A 16462-nucleotide genomic window follows, 5' to 3' on the forward strand; every position below is an offset into this window, starting at 1 on the left:
ATGAACAGTGACAATTCTCTGACATTTGCCATTAAAATACCGACATCCACAATGAGAGTAATCACCCAGTTATATTTGCAGAACTTCTTGTCTGTAACAGAGACATTTTAGCTGTGAGTGAAGATGGTTGCATACACAAGTCAGTTATATGCAGAACAGGTGCTGAATGCCAATTCCTGGGAATTTCCTCTTCTTAAACAAGCTGCTTTCTCCTGTCCAGTGAACAATACGTTCTGGTCTGAGGTCGGCAGCAGGGAGTGGCGAGGGTGCGGGGCTCAGACCCCACCCCTAACCAAGCTCTTCTTTGCCAGCTTGAGCCAGGTCTGCAGCTGCTGCAAGATGCTCTGTAAAGAGGTGGGAGAATTTTGAAAGTCAGATCCTAGTACTAGTGAGGGCATGCGCATGTAAATTAGTATGCAAATGAAAAAGTAAATCACCCAGGGCTTTTTGTTGTTGTCTTACCTGGCGCCCTAGGCGGAGGCTGGGGGTGTCTGAGGGCCGCTCAGGTGCCATATCCAAGCAGTGAGAGGCATTGGGGATGAGAAGGGCTGACATGGAGGGTCCCAAGGCCTGTGTTACACTCAGCACATGCCAGGGGTCCGAATCCCCTGGGAAGAAAGGGGAAATGGTGTGCCGAGCTGGGCCCTGGTGGAGACTTTGAGGTCAGGTTCTGATGGCACACTCACCATTCACGAACAGCACCTGGGTGGCCACTGGGGTCTGGCCACCGTAGTAGGAGTTCGTCTGAGCCACAGCCTGGACTATGGACGAGGTTGAAAGCCCAAACACCTGCTCACACAGCTCCAGCTGGGAGGGCAGTGCTGGGAGTTTGGAGAAAGGACATGTGGGGTCCTCACAGGTGACATCTGTGGAGGGAGATATCTATAAGTGTGGGGTATAAACCCAACTCCCCAGCCTCCTTCAGTTAATTGTTGAGCTCTCCCCAACAATGACCAATGAATTCACAGCCCTGTCAGAGAGGCACCTCCCGCACCCCAGACAGTGATGGCCCAGAACGATAGGGCTGTGATGGGCTGAAAATTAAAACATTGTTTAAAATGCTTATTTACTATGTCAGCTTATCTGTACCAATAGAAATAAATCCCTTCCTTTGGTTGATGTAATTGTTCCCTTTCCTTTTTCATAAAAACCCATTGCCTTTGTCTCTTAATTGGAAAACTATTTAAGTTTCTGCCTGAATCAGTGCTTCTCATATAGGTATTCTTATTGATCTCAAGTAAATGCTTATTGCCTATCACCTATCACTTCAATAAACTTTTTTTTCCTAAGGTTATCAGAGGAGGGTTGAGTCAGGTACTCACAGAAGCCGAACTCAGTACATGTCTGGTACAACCACTGCCGGTCACCCACGCCGGACACTTGGGGTTCTGTGACCCTCAGCTGTGCCAATGTCTCTGCTCGGGAGAAGCTTAAACACCTCTGGCCCAGGCTGTGCATGACAAGCTGGGGGACAATACACACACACACACACACACATACATTCATAAGCGTTTCCCCTCCCACCTGCAAGCCAGGGTCTGGAAGCATAGGTCCCTAAAAGTCAAAGGTGAGAAGTCAGAAGGAGTGCCTGAGTTCTCCTGGGAGTCAGTGGTCAGAGGGGGTGGGCGCCTGGGTCCCTGTGGGTAAGAGGTTCAGGTCCTAGATGCCTGGGACCTTATTACCTGTGAGACCTGGAGTGAGTGATAGATACTGTCTTGGACCTCAGTTTCCCCCTCTGTAAGTGGGGATCATAACAGTGCCTGTCTCCTAGAACTACTGTGAGAATTCATTGAAATAATTCATGCAAAACACTTCACACAGCTCTCCGTGCAGATAGCGCTGTATAAGTAACACCTGGATCGCAACTGTGGATTCCGAAGGTGGGGTTCTGGCTTCAGAAGAACTCTGTCCTCAGGACTACCTATGTTTTTTCATTCAGTCTAAATTCTAATTGACACTTGATGTCTGCCAGACCCTGTTGCAGGTTCTGAGAATAAGACAAAACAAGACAGACAAAATAGCCTAGGTCCGTGGTCGGCAAACTGCGGCTCTCGAGCCACATGCGACTCTTTGGCCCCTTGAGTGTGGCTCTTCCACAAAATACCACGGCCTGGGCAAGTCTATTTTGAAGAAGTGGCGTTAGAAGAAGTTTAAGTTTAAAAAATTTGACTCTCAAAAGGAATTTCAATCGTTGTCCTGTTGCTTTTTGGCTCTGCTGACTAAGGAGTTTGCCGACCACGGGCCCAGGTGCTAATTTTGCATCGTGTGTGAGCCCATGACAGGCCCCTTTATTTCACCTCCCCAGGGCCCTGTGCCATCCCCGTTTGACAGGCGAAGAAAATAAGGCTCAGAAGTGGTTCAAGGCTGCGCAAGATTGCACAGCGGAGGTGGGGCAGGGGCCCTGGTCTAGGACTTTCCCACTGTGCTGTGGGGAGCTCACCTGCACCGCCCGACGAAGCCCGTGGTAGGGCACAGGGCGGCTGCCATTGCGCCTGCCCTCGAGCAGGAGTCCGCAGAGCTGCCGCACGCTCAGCGGCGTCCCCGCCTGCCCGTTATACTGCACTGCGCCCCCCACCAGCGCCTGCAGCGCCCCCAGCAGCTCCGCCCGGTCCTCCGCAAGGCCCAGGGACGAGCAGGCGCCCAGCTCAGCCCTCAGAGCTGTACGGGCCTCGTCTCCCGCGCGCAACCGCCGCTCCACCTCCGCGAAAGCCGTGGACACCGCCGCCCGGCACTGCGGGAAGAAAGGTTGCGTCAGCGGAGACCAGCTCCTGGGCCCGGCCGGTCTCTTCCCTGACCAGCATCCTCCTGAGCTCCCGAATTCCCACACTGAGCCTCACCTCCTGATAGGTCCACTCTCCTGTGGCCCCGCCCCATACTGAGCCTCACCTCCTGATAGGTCCACTCTCCTGTGGCCCCGCCCCATACTGAGCCTCACCCCCTGATAGGTCCACTCTCCTCGGACCCGCCCACGCCAGCCCCGCCCTCGTTGAAGCTCTTCCCTCCAGACGTCCTGGCCCGTTTTCAGCTCCAGCCTCCTAGGGTCCGTGCATCTCTGGGGTCCCACCTCCCCAGACCCCGCCACCGAGCTGGCTGCACTTTTCCCTCTGGCCCCAATTTGAAGGCCGCCTCCCCTCTCCATGCCCCAGGACGGGCCCACTCCTACTTCCAGGGACCCGCCGATCGCCGTGTTCGTGAGGCTCCTGGACACCACCTGTGGTCCGACCGCCGGAGGAGAAGAGGCGCATCAGGGACCCCGACGGCCGAGACCCCGCTCCTCCCGGGCCCCGCCCGCGTCCTCACCTCGTTGTACGCGGAGAAATCCAGCACGGCCCGCACTGGGGCCGAGGAGGCGACCGCGGCGAAGAGGAGATGCGGGAACTGGCGGGGAGAGGTTGTCAGGCGGGCGGGGGCTGGACCCCCAATCTTCCGCCCTTTGCCACGCACGCCTCGCGTGGCCCTAGGCGAACCCCTTTCCCTGTGCACCGGGCCCTTGTGGAGCCGGCTATGGAAAGCCCTTCTGTAGGGGGAGGGTGTGGGGAGAGGATGTTCCTATCCCCCGAGATGGGGACCCCTGAGTCCACCCCACCCCCAGAGGGGTCCCGGGACCTTCAGCCGCGCCCAGACGGCCAGGGAGCCGGCATAGGAGCCTCCGAAGCAGACCCAGGGGCTGGAAGAGGAGACGTTGTGGAGGCGGGAGAGCGCGAGGCGGGCGGAGACCACGTCGGCCAGCCTGGGGTCAAGGAGAGGCCGGTCGGTCACCTCTGCAATCCCTGGGATACCCCTCTGTGCAGGCGGGGCCGGACGGGGCAGGGGGTGTCTGGCCAGAAGCCAGGGCTTCTTTCTCAGGAAGTATTTCTGAAGGCTTCATCCACACATCCGTTTCCGGAAGTGGCCAGGGCAGGGGAGACCCTTTGGAAAGCCTCCACCCTCCTCTCCTTCCATATTATGTGGGAGAGGAAAAACCTCAAGGCAGTTTAGGAGAAACCAGACAAATGGAGAAGAGTTCCTCAGGCAGAGGAGGGTCCTAGGCGGAGGGGTGAGAGTACTGGGGCAGGGGAGATGAAGGAAAAGCGATGTTGGGACACGTCTAACATCCTCTTTTCTATTCTAAGTGCTTTCTTCCCTCCCTAACCTTCCCCAACCAGTTTGCAGCCAGGACCATCCCACTGCAGTTAGAAACCGGGTAAGTTTGTGGAAAGATTGGAAGATAGAGAGCAACACAGAGGCAAAGAGATACAGACAGACAGACAGACAGACAGTGACAAGAGTAAGATAGAGAAAGGCAAAGGAGAGGATTCCAGACAAGTGTGTGGAGACTGGAGCAGGTGAGGGGTTAGAGCAGGGGGGTTGCTAGTAGGAGTAGGGTGCCCTAAAGGAGGGGAGGAGGAATATGCAACATCTGGGGGGAGCCCAGGGGAAGGGTTCAGAGGCTCTAGACAGCTGAGCCTGTATGTCTGGGGAACAGCAAGGATGTCCGTGTGGCTGGAGCCCTAAGAGTGTGAGGAAGTGGAGGACAGAGAGTGACAGAGCCAGAGGCAGTCAAACCTCAGGGCCACTGTGAAGATAGGACTTTACTGTGATGAGATGACAGATGCGAGGGCTTTGAGGTAGGGAGCGTGGTGGTCCGGATTACGCCCTACCAACCACTCTGGCTTCATCTGGAGAATGGACTGAAGAGGTCAAGGGCAGCAACGGAGACCAGTGAGGAGGCTGTGTCCTTCAGAGCAGAGACCAGGTCGTGAGGACCAGTCATCATAGTAAGACAGGATGAGAGAAGACAGTGTATGAAAAAGAAAGAGATGGAGAGGGACAGAGACCCAGAGATGGAAAGAGAATAAGACACTGAAAGACAGAAAAACAACAACCATGAACCAAAGACTCAAGGTCAACTTCAGGCAGGGGAGACATCTCTAGTCCCATGACCCCAAACACTTTCCCTATCCCAACGTACGCATGGCGGCTGGACAAGAAGCGGAGTTGGGCCATGTTCAGGCCCCCAGCAGGTATGCTCAGGCCATAAAACCTGTGTTCCAGGCCTATCACCAGGGCCCCCAAGGCTGGGGCCAGGGCTGCAGGGTGCCCTGTGAAGAGGGTGGAAGGGGAGTGTGAGATGGGTGAAGCTCTCCCAGCCCTCCCCCGGCTCCCCAGCTACGTCTCTCCCACTCTTGCTTCTCACCTCTCATCACTGAGCCCGGCCAGAGGCTGCCCTCGCCGCCCAGATGCAGGAATACGGGTCCATCCCGGCTGGTCCAGTGCTGGTCGTTTATCCAGTACCGCTGAGAGGTGGGATGAGGAAGGAGAAATGGGGTTGTGAGCGTTCTGACCTCCCTTCTCTATTCCCTGTTCCTCCCGGTCTTTCTCCCTAGGGGATCGTTCTTCCTATACTTAGTAGTGTCGGAAACAGGCTTGTTTGTGGGTTCATTTCCCGCCTGTTGTCTTCTCACCTAGAATGTAAGACCTACAAGAGCAGGTATTTTGGTCACCCTTTTCTCTCTTATATCCCAGGCCCAAGTGCAGTGGCGAGCACATGGGAGGCACCTGCTCTATGTTGATCATTGTAGAATAAGTAACACGTGCAGGTGGATTGGGACTAGCACTGAGGTGAGAGGGCCTTTGGAGACTGCGTACAGAGTAGGTGTGAAAAAGGGTGAGTTTGTTCATTCATTCAGGAGATATCGTCAAGTTGTGAGCCAGGGCTGGTTCCAAAGTCAGTCCAAGTCTCTGCTACACATCCAGACTGGTGGTGGTTTTAGCGTTTATTCTGAAGGACATGGGGGGTGGGGTGGGGTGGGGCTGGGTTGAGGAAGAGAGAGGTAGAAAGGGAGAGAGAGAGGACGCAGAGGCTGAGGGACGGAGTAGGGAGGGAAGGAGAGGGCAGGGTAGACAGTGGGCTCCCCCGCTCCCAACCTCACCTGTAGGAAGGTCCTCCTGTCAGACGCATTGAAGGGGTCCAGGGGCTGCTCCAGCCACCCCTCTCTAGGGAGGGCCGCCACCCCCGGGTCCAGACTCAGGCCCAGGACAGAGCTCTCCTGAAAACGCTGAATGTGCTCGCTGAGGCGCCTAAGGAGGGAGGCTGCGGGGCCCAGAGGGGACAGCGTTCAGCCGAGCTCCCTTCGGAGCCCCTGCCTGAACCCCAGGCTTCTCCTACCTGGAGTTGAGGACCCCCCGAGGGAAGCCAGGAGCAGAGGGCCCAGCCACAGGGCAGGGCCCAGGGCCATGCTGCCCAGTCCTCTGCGAGAGGCGCTCGGCATCTTCATCCGGTCCCCAGAGCTGGCCGGGAGGTTTATAGCCGCAGGAGCTCGGGCTTCTTTGCAGACGCCTTTCCAGGGACAGGTCAAGCGTCGGTAGGATCCACCTACGCGGGGCAGGGACGCCCGAGTCTGTGTCCAGAGGCTAGTGAAGCCGCACCTGGATATCCAGTGTCTTCCCTCTGTTCCCGGTTTTCTCCCCTCTCGTCCCCTGGTCTCCCTTGCCCTGTCCCTCAGTTTCCCCTCGCTGAGCTTCAGTTTCCCCTCCTTGCCCTTCAGTCGTCGTTAAAATGAGCTAAACAAGAAAGTCTGCTTTGAAAAGAGGAAAGAGACATCCTTTAGTTGTAGGCGCGCAAGAATGTCAGCAAACTTTTTATTTCCCTAAGTAAAAGTGGCGCCTCTCACAGCTGGCCGGTTAGCTCAGTTGGTTAGAGCGTGGTGCTAATAACGCCAAGGCCGCGGGTTCGACCCCCGTACGGGCCACGAGAGCTGTTTTTCTCTTCCTCAACATAATTAATTTTGCTGCAGTCACTTCACACGCGGGAAATAGCCTCCCCGGTGTAAGATTGGGATTAAATGTTGGCTTCATTTCTTAACCTTCAGCAGTGACACCAACGTTCCTTGTCCCCCTCTTCAAAGGAAGGGGGTGGGGGACAAAAAGAAAAAAACGACTTGAGGAAAAGTGGCATAAAGCCTTCACATAGAAATTTTAGTAAAGAGGATGCGGATACACGAGAAGGGGTGGTCCCGGAGGTGCGATGTGTGTATGGCGGCGTCGGACTCTGAGCGCCACGAGTCTCCGCGAGTCGCTTATGCTTCATCCACCTGCTGTCTCCTCACCTGCTGCCTTTTCAGCTCTGTCGACAACGGTACTTCTTATGGTTAAAACCATCACAATCAGACACATCCATATTTCTTTCCCTTTTATCCTTCCCTTCCCTTCCCTTCCCTCCTTCCTCTCTCTCTCTCTCTCTCTCTCTCTCTCTCTCTCTCTCTCTCTCTCTCTCTCTCTTTCTTCTTTCTTATCCAAGTAATGTTGGAGTTAAGGACAGGCTGAGGGGTGGGTCATGGCACGGTTAATGTGGCACAGTTGGAGAAAGGCCCTGGAATGTATGAAGTTCATAACTGGGTAATAAAACATAAAACATGATTTTTATTTTGAACTTTGTGCATCAATTCAGAGATGATTAGTTATGCGTGGTGAGCTCTATATTAAAACTTGCCATGTAGAGTGGCTTCACTGTAAAATTCCAGAAAAGGTGAACAAGCTGTTTCCGCCCGGTTTCGAACCGGGGACCTTTCGCGTGTTAGGCGAACGTGATCACCACTACACTACGGAAACCGGCCGGCTATTACCTTTTTGCATTTCAAAATAAGTAAGAATTAACTTTGACTTTATCCTTTCCATGAAATTGTTTGTTTGTTTGTTTTGTCTTTTGTGTGTGTGTGTGTGTGTGTGTGTGTGTGTGTGTGTGTGTGTGTGTGTGTAAAGACACTGATTTCCTTTCACACCCAGATCCTTGGCATCCACAGCGTTGGAGCTGATCTCTCAGCGACGGTCCGCGCACCGGACTGGGAGCTCAGGCGCCTGGGAAATTTCAAGAATTATCTTGGCACGTTCTGCGCTCATTCCCCTGACCCATCTCTTGGTGACTGTAATTATCTTGTAGAAGCTGGCCGAGCTCAGAGGACAAGGCCAGGACCTGGGGAGGGGGGTGGCCGGGACCCGGTGTGCCTGCGAGGAGTGGGGGGAGGGGCCTCGAGTCAGTCCATCCGCCGTCACACTTTTCTGTTCTGTTCTCTGTCTCATGTCACCGACCTGGGACGTGTGCACTCGTGTCTTATGTCCCGCAACGTCCCACAGCAGGAAGGTGACCTCTGTGGCTCACCTGACTCTTCTTGGTGAAACACCCCATCTCCAGGGCCCCAAGTCACCGTCCTTCCCAGGGACAGGCCACCTGCCTCCCACTAGGGTCTAAGGCTGACCCCCCCCTCCCTCCCCCCGGAGGCACTGAGTAGAGAAAAAGTGCTTGTCCCCAAAGTCGCCATGCTGATTGTCATGGTAAGTTTGTATGTCGTGACTTAGTTACAACCAGGTTGGTGCACAGAATGAAAGTCACAGGGATTTCTCACAGAAGACTGGCATCCCTTCCAGTCTTCTTGGGCAGGAAATACTTGCTGGGGGAAGTGATGTGACGCAAACACACCTGAGGTGACTGAAGGGCCGCAGAATGGAGGGCAGGTGCCTGCACTGGGGCGAACCTAGCGCGCAGCGGGAGTGGGTCTGAGAGCGCCCATTCTAGGGGTGAACCAGAGCTTGGCTTCCTCCCTTCCTTCTCGCGGAAATCCATGTCACGGAGAATCAGTAACATGCATGGGCCGGGGCAGGGGGCTCAGGGAGACGCTCCACTGTAGGAACTTAGATTTAACCTGAAGGTGATGGGTGGGGAAGAATCAACTGTTCCAAGACGAACATAACAATTTCCATTTCCATCCTCAAAGCCTTCTTGGCTTCGGTGTCAATGAATAAAAAGGGCCGATATTGTGTGAAGAATTTTTCAAGCATCCTTACAGTTTGAAAGAAGTCCACAGTAATCACCACGTGTACTTGTGCTTTTGGCGATTGCTCCTCAGCCGACCGCTCCTGCGCCTGGGGTGAACCGGTTCCTCCAGGGCCATTTTTCCAGAGCAGGTTGGGCTCTCTTTCTTTTGACCACTGGGGGATGCAGGGCACCGAATGATGTTCTCTGTTGCCTAAGTGGCAAATAGCTTTACAAACTTATTATTCACAATCTTCCAGGAACTTGCAGTTCTAATTAGTACTAACTTGGTAATACTGAACACAAAAGCCCCCTTCTGTCACCGGGATGGCCGAGTGGTTAAGGCGTTGGACTTAAGATCCAATGGACGTATGTCCGCGTGGGTTCGAACCCCACTCCCGGTAGGCTGATCGTAACAGGCATTTTATGTGGGGGAGGCATTTTATGTGGGGAGAGGATGAATTCCTTGTGCAATACTAGGCCAGTTTCTAGTTGAAACTAGAAGGACGTTAGTCCTTCCAATGGCTGTCTATAATTGATGGGTTTAGGTAATTGATACACAGTATAACATAGTTACTGACATCTCTGTACTAAGATTTAAGTTGTTTTCTGTGTCCTTTTGTTTCTTTTTTAAGTCTTTTCTCCTGTTTTTGAAATATATGAGCACTTTTCATGATTTGGATTTTTTTTTCTCCACTATTGCTTTAACATTTATGTCTTTTAAAACAATTTACAGTGCTTTCCCTAGGATTTAATATACAGCTACAAATAATGTCTTCTTCTAAATAAGATCATGCTGGTCCTGTGTAGGTGAGGAGTTTACTCCTATGTTTTGTGTTATTGTCATAGTTTGCTTTCATGTGCACTATAACTGTACAGCATGTTTAAACTACTTTTGCATTATGCAATGTTATTTTTAGAGTGATTAAAATTTGGAAACTTTTTATTGATGTAATTATATTCTTAATTGTAATTAAAATATAATTATTTTAATTATAGCCAATTAATTAAGAATTGGTTATAATTCTTAATTAATAAAAACTTAGAGATGTCCCTAGGCTCTTGAGTTAAAATATTAAATCAAGTATCTCTGCCTACTAAGACCACGTCAATGAATTTGATTTGATTCAACTTTATATTCTTTCCACTTTGATTCTATACACGTAAGATCCATTCCTACTCAAACTTGCCCGGCTTCTTTCAGTATAAGTTGGCCAAATCATGCAATTCTTATGTGTAGCTCACCTCCTCATGGGTCACACTTTGTCCTTGAACCCTGGATCACTTATACAGTGCTATGTGTAGATTATAGCTCAGTAAAACTGGGGCGGGGGGCGGAATATCATTAATCCACACACAAAGATTCTCCAGGATGCTGTCTTAGCTTTTAGTGCCTGGAATTTGTGTAATATTCGGAGCCCTGGGTAAAGCCTTTGCTTGGTTATAAGTTTTTGTCTTTATAAATTTGAAATAAAAATTTTTTTAAAAAAGAAAATCCACAACAATGTGCATTTTCTATACAAGGTTGTGGCAAACCCAGGCCACTCAGGCAGTCTCCTCTATTCTGGATGGGAGGGGCACCACTACTAGCAGCCAGTTGTTTCCGTAGTGTAGTGGTTATCACGTTCGCCTCACACGCGAAAGGTCCCCGGTTCGAAACCGGGCGGAAACATAGTTTTCCTGAAATGCTATCTCGATATTTATAAGTTACAGAACTCAGAGTTCGTACACTTTCTTTCTTTTTGGAAAGCAAGCGTTATCCTATGACACCCGCGGAGTCACTGGGGTTCCGCACAAATCTCCAGAATTACGCAAAGCCAGCCAGGGAGATTTCAACCCAGGAGGTTCCGAGTAAGCGGAGGTGAAGTTATACGCCCCCTAGGGAAGCTCTCCAGGTCCTTAGTGTCAGTGCCTAAGATCGCCCAGCACGTAGGCAGCTGCATGTAGTGGGTCCATTCACTGCAGACGCAACGAAGGGTAGAAAAGCAGAGAGGAAATGGGAGCCTCGTAGGGTCCAACAGAGAAGAGGGAGCAGAGGCGACGCAGGGATGAGGGCTGCGCGGCCCCTCCCCCGTGGACACCTCTCAGGCCCCGTTGGGAGGGGCATCTCCCCTGCGATCTCGGCGTTTCTCCCGGTTCAGACAACAGCCCTGACCCTGGACGCCGATGGTCGTGGGTTTGGGGGTCCTTGTTCCTGGGAACCGGATGGGGTCGCGGGGTCTGAGACATGGTCGCGCGGTCTTCCGGCCCCGTGAACGCCCGCCGCACTCGGGCGCCACCGCGTGTCGGACGCTCCGCACTGCAGCGCCGGACCCGTGCCTCCGCGAGTTTTCTCGGTCAGAGCAATTCTGTTTCCCGGGAGGAGCACGTTCCTCCGCGCCCGCATCTCGATGACTCTTTTCTCTTTGTAGGAAAGAGAACATTTCTTACCCTTTTGTAAAAGAACACGCTGACTTGAGTCTACCATGACTTTACAAAGGCTAAGAGAGGACCTTTTTACCGTGCGGCCGGTTAGCTCAGTTGGTTAGAGCGTGGTGCTAATAACGCCAAGGTCGCGGGTTCGATCCCCGTACGGGCCAGCGGTATTCTTTTTCTTTTTTTTTAAAAAAAATTTATATCTGCCTCGTCGTGGACTCTGCTCACATCCGATTACAGACATTGCTCAGATCACCACCGCTGGGCGACAAGGTGCGTCAGGTTCTTTTTCTGTTTTTGTCTGAGAGAGAACGTAGGGGAGTTGGGATGGAGAGGTGGGGAGGACATTTAGGGATGAGGGGAACAGGGGCCGTTCTGCACGAAGCTGGACGCGCGGGGTGTGACAGAGCTTGAGGAAGCCCTCCCCGAATGCCCGCGGTGTGCGGGCTGCAGGTTCCAGCCGCGCGCCCCGGAGGCGGGGTTTCGTGTTTGGTTCTTCTGGACCCCAAGGCGGAGCTCCGCCCGCAGTGACCTCTGACCTTCCCTCCCAGGATCTGAGAGACAAAGCTGGGCGCGCGACGGGGACAGGACGGCCCGGCTGCTCCGCCCGCTGCCCTCCGCGCCCGCCGTCAGCTGGCCCTCCCGCCCCTCGGGCTCCCGGCACCATTTCACTCCCTGTCTGGTTTACAAGCGCGGGGCGCTGCGGACACGACACCGGGATACCGAACCCCACAGGGATGTCCCTAAGGCTCAGCCGGGAACCCGGGAGCTCCGCACACCCGGGAGGCGGGGCTCGCGTTGCTGGCGGGGTGCTGCCTCCGCCAGGCGCGGGACAAAGACCAGCTCAAAGCAGCGCCGGGGAAACATCAGGATCGGAATGCAGGGTCCCTCGCCCTCCATTGCACGTCACACTGTGCACTTCCCGAGGTCAAGGGCGGAAGGACCCGGCAGGCGAGGCCCCCGGGGCCCTGGGCCCAGGAGCAGCTGCCGGGACGCTTTTCCGGGGCGCGTTCAGCCCTGTGTTCGCGGCACATGCCCTCAGGGAAGCTGGGAAGTAAAATAACTGTACAGATGACACAAGGTTTTTACATTTTATTTTTTAATAATTATTTATTGTTGAAAATATTACATATGTCCCCTTTTACCCCCATCGACTCCCTCCGCCCACCCCCGCCCTCACTGCCCCATTGTCTGTGTCCATGGGCCCAGATGGCAAGATTTTAAATGATTGTCATTAATTTATTGCCCATAATTCTCTAAAGCGCAAGAGCTGATGGGAGCCAGACTTGCAGGACAAACATAACGCTGCTAACAAGGAACCTGGGTTGTTTCTGGGGCACGAAAACCGGGAAAACAGCCAACCCAAAGTACGTTTTTGACAAAGCACCTGCAGACATAATGAGGATTGCTCTTGAGATACAATCCTGTTTGATAAAAAATGTTCTGCTAGTTCTAGAATGTAAATAAATAGATAAATCAGTAAAAACCACATTTCTGTCGCCTTAAATAACAAGGCAACTTAATAAACTGCCATATGTTTTTTATTTTTAAACTAGTGACCTGGTGCACAAAATTCGTGCATATTAAAAGGGGATTAATTAGAGGAAATAATTTAATATTGCTATTTGCCCTTTCTCTATAATAGAAGTGTCAGAGATGAAAGAAAATTAGTAAAATGTATATGAAAACCTTCCTCCTGTCAGTCTGGGGTGCACCATGGGACCCAGAGTCAAGTCCCTGCCCACCTACATGCACCTCAAAATTGCGTGAGACCCAGACACAGCCCCCCCCCCCAATTGGGCTAGATCCAGACCCGGCCAGTCCCACCCTTGTCAAGTCCTACTTGGGGCAGGGGTCGCAGCCTCAGGTCCCCTGGCCCGGTGCCAGGACGGGGGGCATGGCCTGATGTCCCCCAGCCCAAACCGGGGGCGGGGGCATGCTTTGAGGTCCCCCTTCAAGACCAACTGGCAGGGGGGCGTGGCCTGAGGTCCCCTGTCAAGCCCCATGGGGGTGGAGGAGGGTGTAGCCTCAGGTCCCTGCTGATTGCTCATTAAGGCTCCTTATGGGAACTTGGCCTCAGCTGTGGGTGCAGCCATCTTTGTGACGGAGTGATGGTCAATTAGCATATTCCCTCTTTATTAGATAGGACGGTTAACCTTTTGCTTGAAGCCTTTTTGTTTGTTTCATTGTTTGTTTATGTTGACGAAAGAAATTCCAAACCTAAAGAATGTTTTAAAGAGTTTATTTGAGCCAAAGCTGAGGGCTGGACTTGGAAGCAAAATCTCAAAGGATTGAGAAAATGCTCTAGCTAATAGTAGTTTTGCATTCGGTTTATAATTAGAATCAGAGGATAAAACCTAAGGAAGGTACATAAAATCCACTGGTGGCAGATTAAGGGGTGGTGGGTGGGAAGAGATTAACCAAAGACCTTGTATGCATATATGCATAACCCATGGACACAGACCATAGGGTGGTGAAGGCCTAGGGTTGGGGGGAGGGGCGGGATAGACAGGGTCAATGGGGGAAAAGGGAGACATATATAATACTTTCAATAAAGGTTTAATTAAAAAAAGAATGTGATGACCTATTTGTGATTTATTTCCTCAAAATGTCTAATTAGACAAAATACCTGTAGACATAATGAGGATTCCTCATTGTTATCCTGTTCCCCCACACGCCTCTGTAAGCTGTGCATATGAAATGTTAACTATCCGGTGCCCACAAACACAACTTGAGCTTTAATTTCCCCCTTGCACTCAGAAATATGACCCCAAATGGCGAGAGTATAAATTTCACCAGTGTTCTCTTACTTGTTCTCAAGATAAAATCGAGACTGACTCCACACCCAATGTTATATGTAGCTTATTAATTCTTTGCATACCAACAACCAGACTCCATCACTGGCCTGTGTTAAAAAAGAACAACAGGCCCTAAATGAAGCCCCTTGTGCTGAGCCCCATCAAGGCTTAATGCCTATCGGCAGTTCGGCCTCTCCCAGGAGAGGGGTTTCATACCAATCAGCCTGGAGTTTCCTGGTCAGCACTAGTGAGGTCATCTGCCTTCCCCTAGGCAAGGTGACATGGCTTGAAATGACCCACTCTTTTCATTTCCTTGTCCCACCCTCATTCTGCCTACAAAACCTTCCATTTTGTACAACTTGAAGCACCTTTCTATGTACTGGATGGGATGCTGCCCTGATTCAATAAAGCCAGTTAAATCTTTAAGTTTACTGGGTTGACTTTTCATTTTTTAGTAGCTAACAATGTTGGTTGTCCCAGGTTAAGAGACCCAAGACTGAACTTCCAAGACAGAACTTTAAATGAGTATTGCTCAGTTCATATTGCAGTTTTGCCAATCATCAGAGAACCCATTACTTTCTTGTTTTCATTTTTAAATGAAATTAAATATACTGGGGTGACATTGGTTAATACATTATATAAGTCTCAGGTGTACAGTTCTATATCACATGCACATTGCATTGTGCACACACCACTCAAAGTCTAGTCTCCTTCCATCACCATATATTTGACCTCCTTACCCTCTTTATCCTACCCAGCCCCCTCCCCTCTGGCAACCACCATTCTGTTGTCTTTGTCTATGAGTTTGTTTTGTTTGTCCGTGTGTTGCTTTATGTTTTATATGACACATATGAGTGAAAGCTTATGGTCTTTGTCCTTTTCTGGCTGACTTATTTTGCTTAGCTTGATAATCTCAATGATTAATGTTTCTCTCTTTCTCCCTCTCCCTTCCTCTCTCTCTCAAATGAAAAAATACACACCCATGTTGTCACAAAAGGCAGTATTTTATCCTTTCTTAGACATATATGTACCACATCTTCTTTATCCAACCATCCATCGAAGGATACTTCAGTTTCTATGTCTTGGCCACCATGAATAATGCTTCAATGAACATAGGGACATATACATCTTTACGAATAAATGTTTTTAATTTTTTTATGTGGATACCCAGAAGAGGGGTATGAGTTCTTTATATTTTTTGGATATTAGCCTATCATCTGAGGAATTATTTGCAAATATCTTCTCCCATTCAGTTGTTTGCCTTTATGCTTTGCTTTGTTGATGGTTTATTTTTCTGTGCAGAAGTGGTTTAGTTTGAGGTACTCCCATTCATTTATTTTTTGCTGTTACTTTCCTTGCCTTTGAAACCCATCGTTTTCTATCAACTACAGAAACCTCATACATTTTTCTCTCCATGCCAGTCCCTCATACGGTGATGCAATTACCTTTTGCAGTTGAAATAACAATTCAATACAGGCCCAATCAGCTATCTAAATGCCTCCATGCCTCTGTACCTTATTTAGTGGTATGTACACTATTGAAAATACAAAACCAAATGAGAAGGCCCCGCTGGGATTCGAACCCAGGATCTCCTGTTTACTAGACAGGCGCTTTGACCAGCTAAGCCACAGGGCCCCCTTTTAGGTAAATGTTCAGTTATATCATATTTGTAACTTTTTCTGTGAAATGTAACGATTTGCCAGACCTACCTGATTTTATGACAGAGATTTTATGACTGTCAGTATTTCTGAATTCGTTCTAAAGCAGAAACATCAACATTTTTAAAAAATGCATTCTGTACTGCAATGTTATTTTAAAAAATTATTTAAAATGGAATTGAAATTCCTATTTCATGGAGTCTATCGCCATCTAGAGGAAATACTGGAGATTGCAGCACATTTTAAATTTGAGTCTTTGTTAATGACGGAAATCGTTTTGTCCACAGATGTGGAGCCACTCCTGCGTTTCAGGGACTTTTCTAGGTACTGGAGCTAGAACAGCAAACAAAACAGAAACTTCTTCTGTAGAGTCTGTATTCTAGAGGAAGATCAAGAAAGCAAGTGTTTACTATTTGGTTTCCAAACCGCAAACAAACTCGTGATGCCCAAACCGATTCCGCTGTGGTCAGGTGACTGAGCCCACGGTGCTACCTTCTGAGCGAACTGGCGGCCCACGGCCAGACCGTCCTGCTCCTTCTGCTTCCACAGAAAAGGAGGCGAAGCTGGTGACCCAGGGGTGCGGAGGGGACCCGCAGCCGCCTGCTCCCGCCTCGCCCGAGCCCAGCCTGGGCCTCTGCGGACCTGCTGCTCCGCGCGGGGTTCGGTGAAACGTTGGGGCACAGGTTTGTTCTGCTCACGGTGCCGACTCGGTTCCTGTCCTCAGACTGTAGAACTGGGCGGAGGGTTTGGACCTACGGTGTCCTGCTCCGCAGACCCTGCCTCTCCCCAGAAGCAAGCATCCT

At 51.0% G+C, this 16462-nt stretch overlaps 1 protein-coding gene and 6 non-coding genes across 7 annotated transcripts; 4 read left to right on the forward strand and 3 right to left on the reverse strand.

Moving 5' to 3' along the window:
- Nucleotides 1-168: 168 nt before the first annotated feature.
- Nucleotides 169-6218, reverse strand: PRSS16 (serine protease 16). Its single transcript, XM_008160980.3, has 12 exons — nucleotides 6149-6218; nucleotides 5913-6073; nucleotides 5177-5276; nucleotides 4952-5081; nucleotides 3607-3730; nucleotides 3301-3378; nucleotides 3164-3211; nucleotides 2441-2731; nucleotides 1323-1464; nucleotides 687-866; nucleotides 463-608; nucleotides 169-344 (listed from the first exon to the last, which is right to left on the reverse strand). Exons 1-12 carry the CDS (start codon nucleotides 6216-6218, stop codon nucleotides 276-278), a joined length of 1539 nt encoding a protein of 512 aa, XP_008159202.3. The 3' UTR covers nucleotides 169-275.
- Nucleotides 6219-6657: 439 nt separating this feature from the next.
- TRNAI-AAU (transfer RNA isoleucine (anticodon AAU)) lies at nucleotides 6658-6731 on the forward strand. Its single transcript has one exon. It is a non-coding gene; the product is annotated as a tRNA-Ile (tRNA).
- Nucleotides 6732-7517: 786 nt separating this feature from the next.
- TRNAV-AAC (transfer RNA valine (anticodon AAC)) lies at nucleotides 7518-7590 on the reverse strand. The gene has a single exon. It is a non-coding gene; the product is annotated as a tRNA-Val (tRNA).
- Nucleotides 7591-9109: 1519 nt separating this feature from the next.
- On the forward strand, nucleotides 9110-9192 carry TRNAL-UAA (transfer RNA leucine (anticodon UAA)). Its single transcript has one exon. It is a non-coding gene; the product is annotated as a tRNA-Leu (tRNA).
- A 1195-nt stretch (nucleotides 9193-10387) lies between these two features.
- On the forward strand, nucleotides 10388-10460 carry TRNAV-CAC (transfer RNA valine (anticodon CAC)). Its single transcript has one exon. It is a non-coding gene; the product is annotated as a tRNA-Val (tRNA).
- An 833-nt stretch (nucleotides 10461-11293) lies between these two features.
- Nucleotides 11294-11367, forward strand: TRNAI-AAU (transfer RNA isoleucine (anticodon AAU)). Its single transcript has one exon. It is a non-coding gene; the product is annotated as a tRNA-Ile (tRNA).
- A 4195-nt stretch (nucleotides 11368-15562) lies between these two features.
- TRNAT-AGU (transfer RNA threonine (anticodon AGU)) lies at nucleotides 15563-15636 on the reverse strand. The gene has a single exon. It is a non-coding gene; the product is annotated as a tRNA-Thr (tRNA).
- Nucleotides 15637-16462: the final 826 nt, after the last annotated feature.

Source organism: Eptesicus fuscus, chromosome 22, assembly GCF_027574615.1.
Source record: "Eptesicus fuscus isolate TK198812 chromosome 22, DD_ASM_mEF_20220401, whole genome shotgun sequence".
In the NCBI taxonomy this organism is placed as follows: domain Eukaryota; kingdom Metazoa; phylum Chordata; class Mammalia; order Chiroptera; family Vespertilionidae; genus Eptesicus; species Eptesicus fuscus.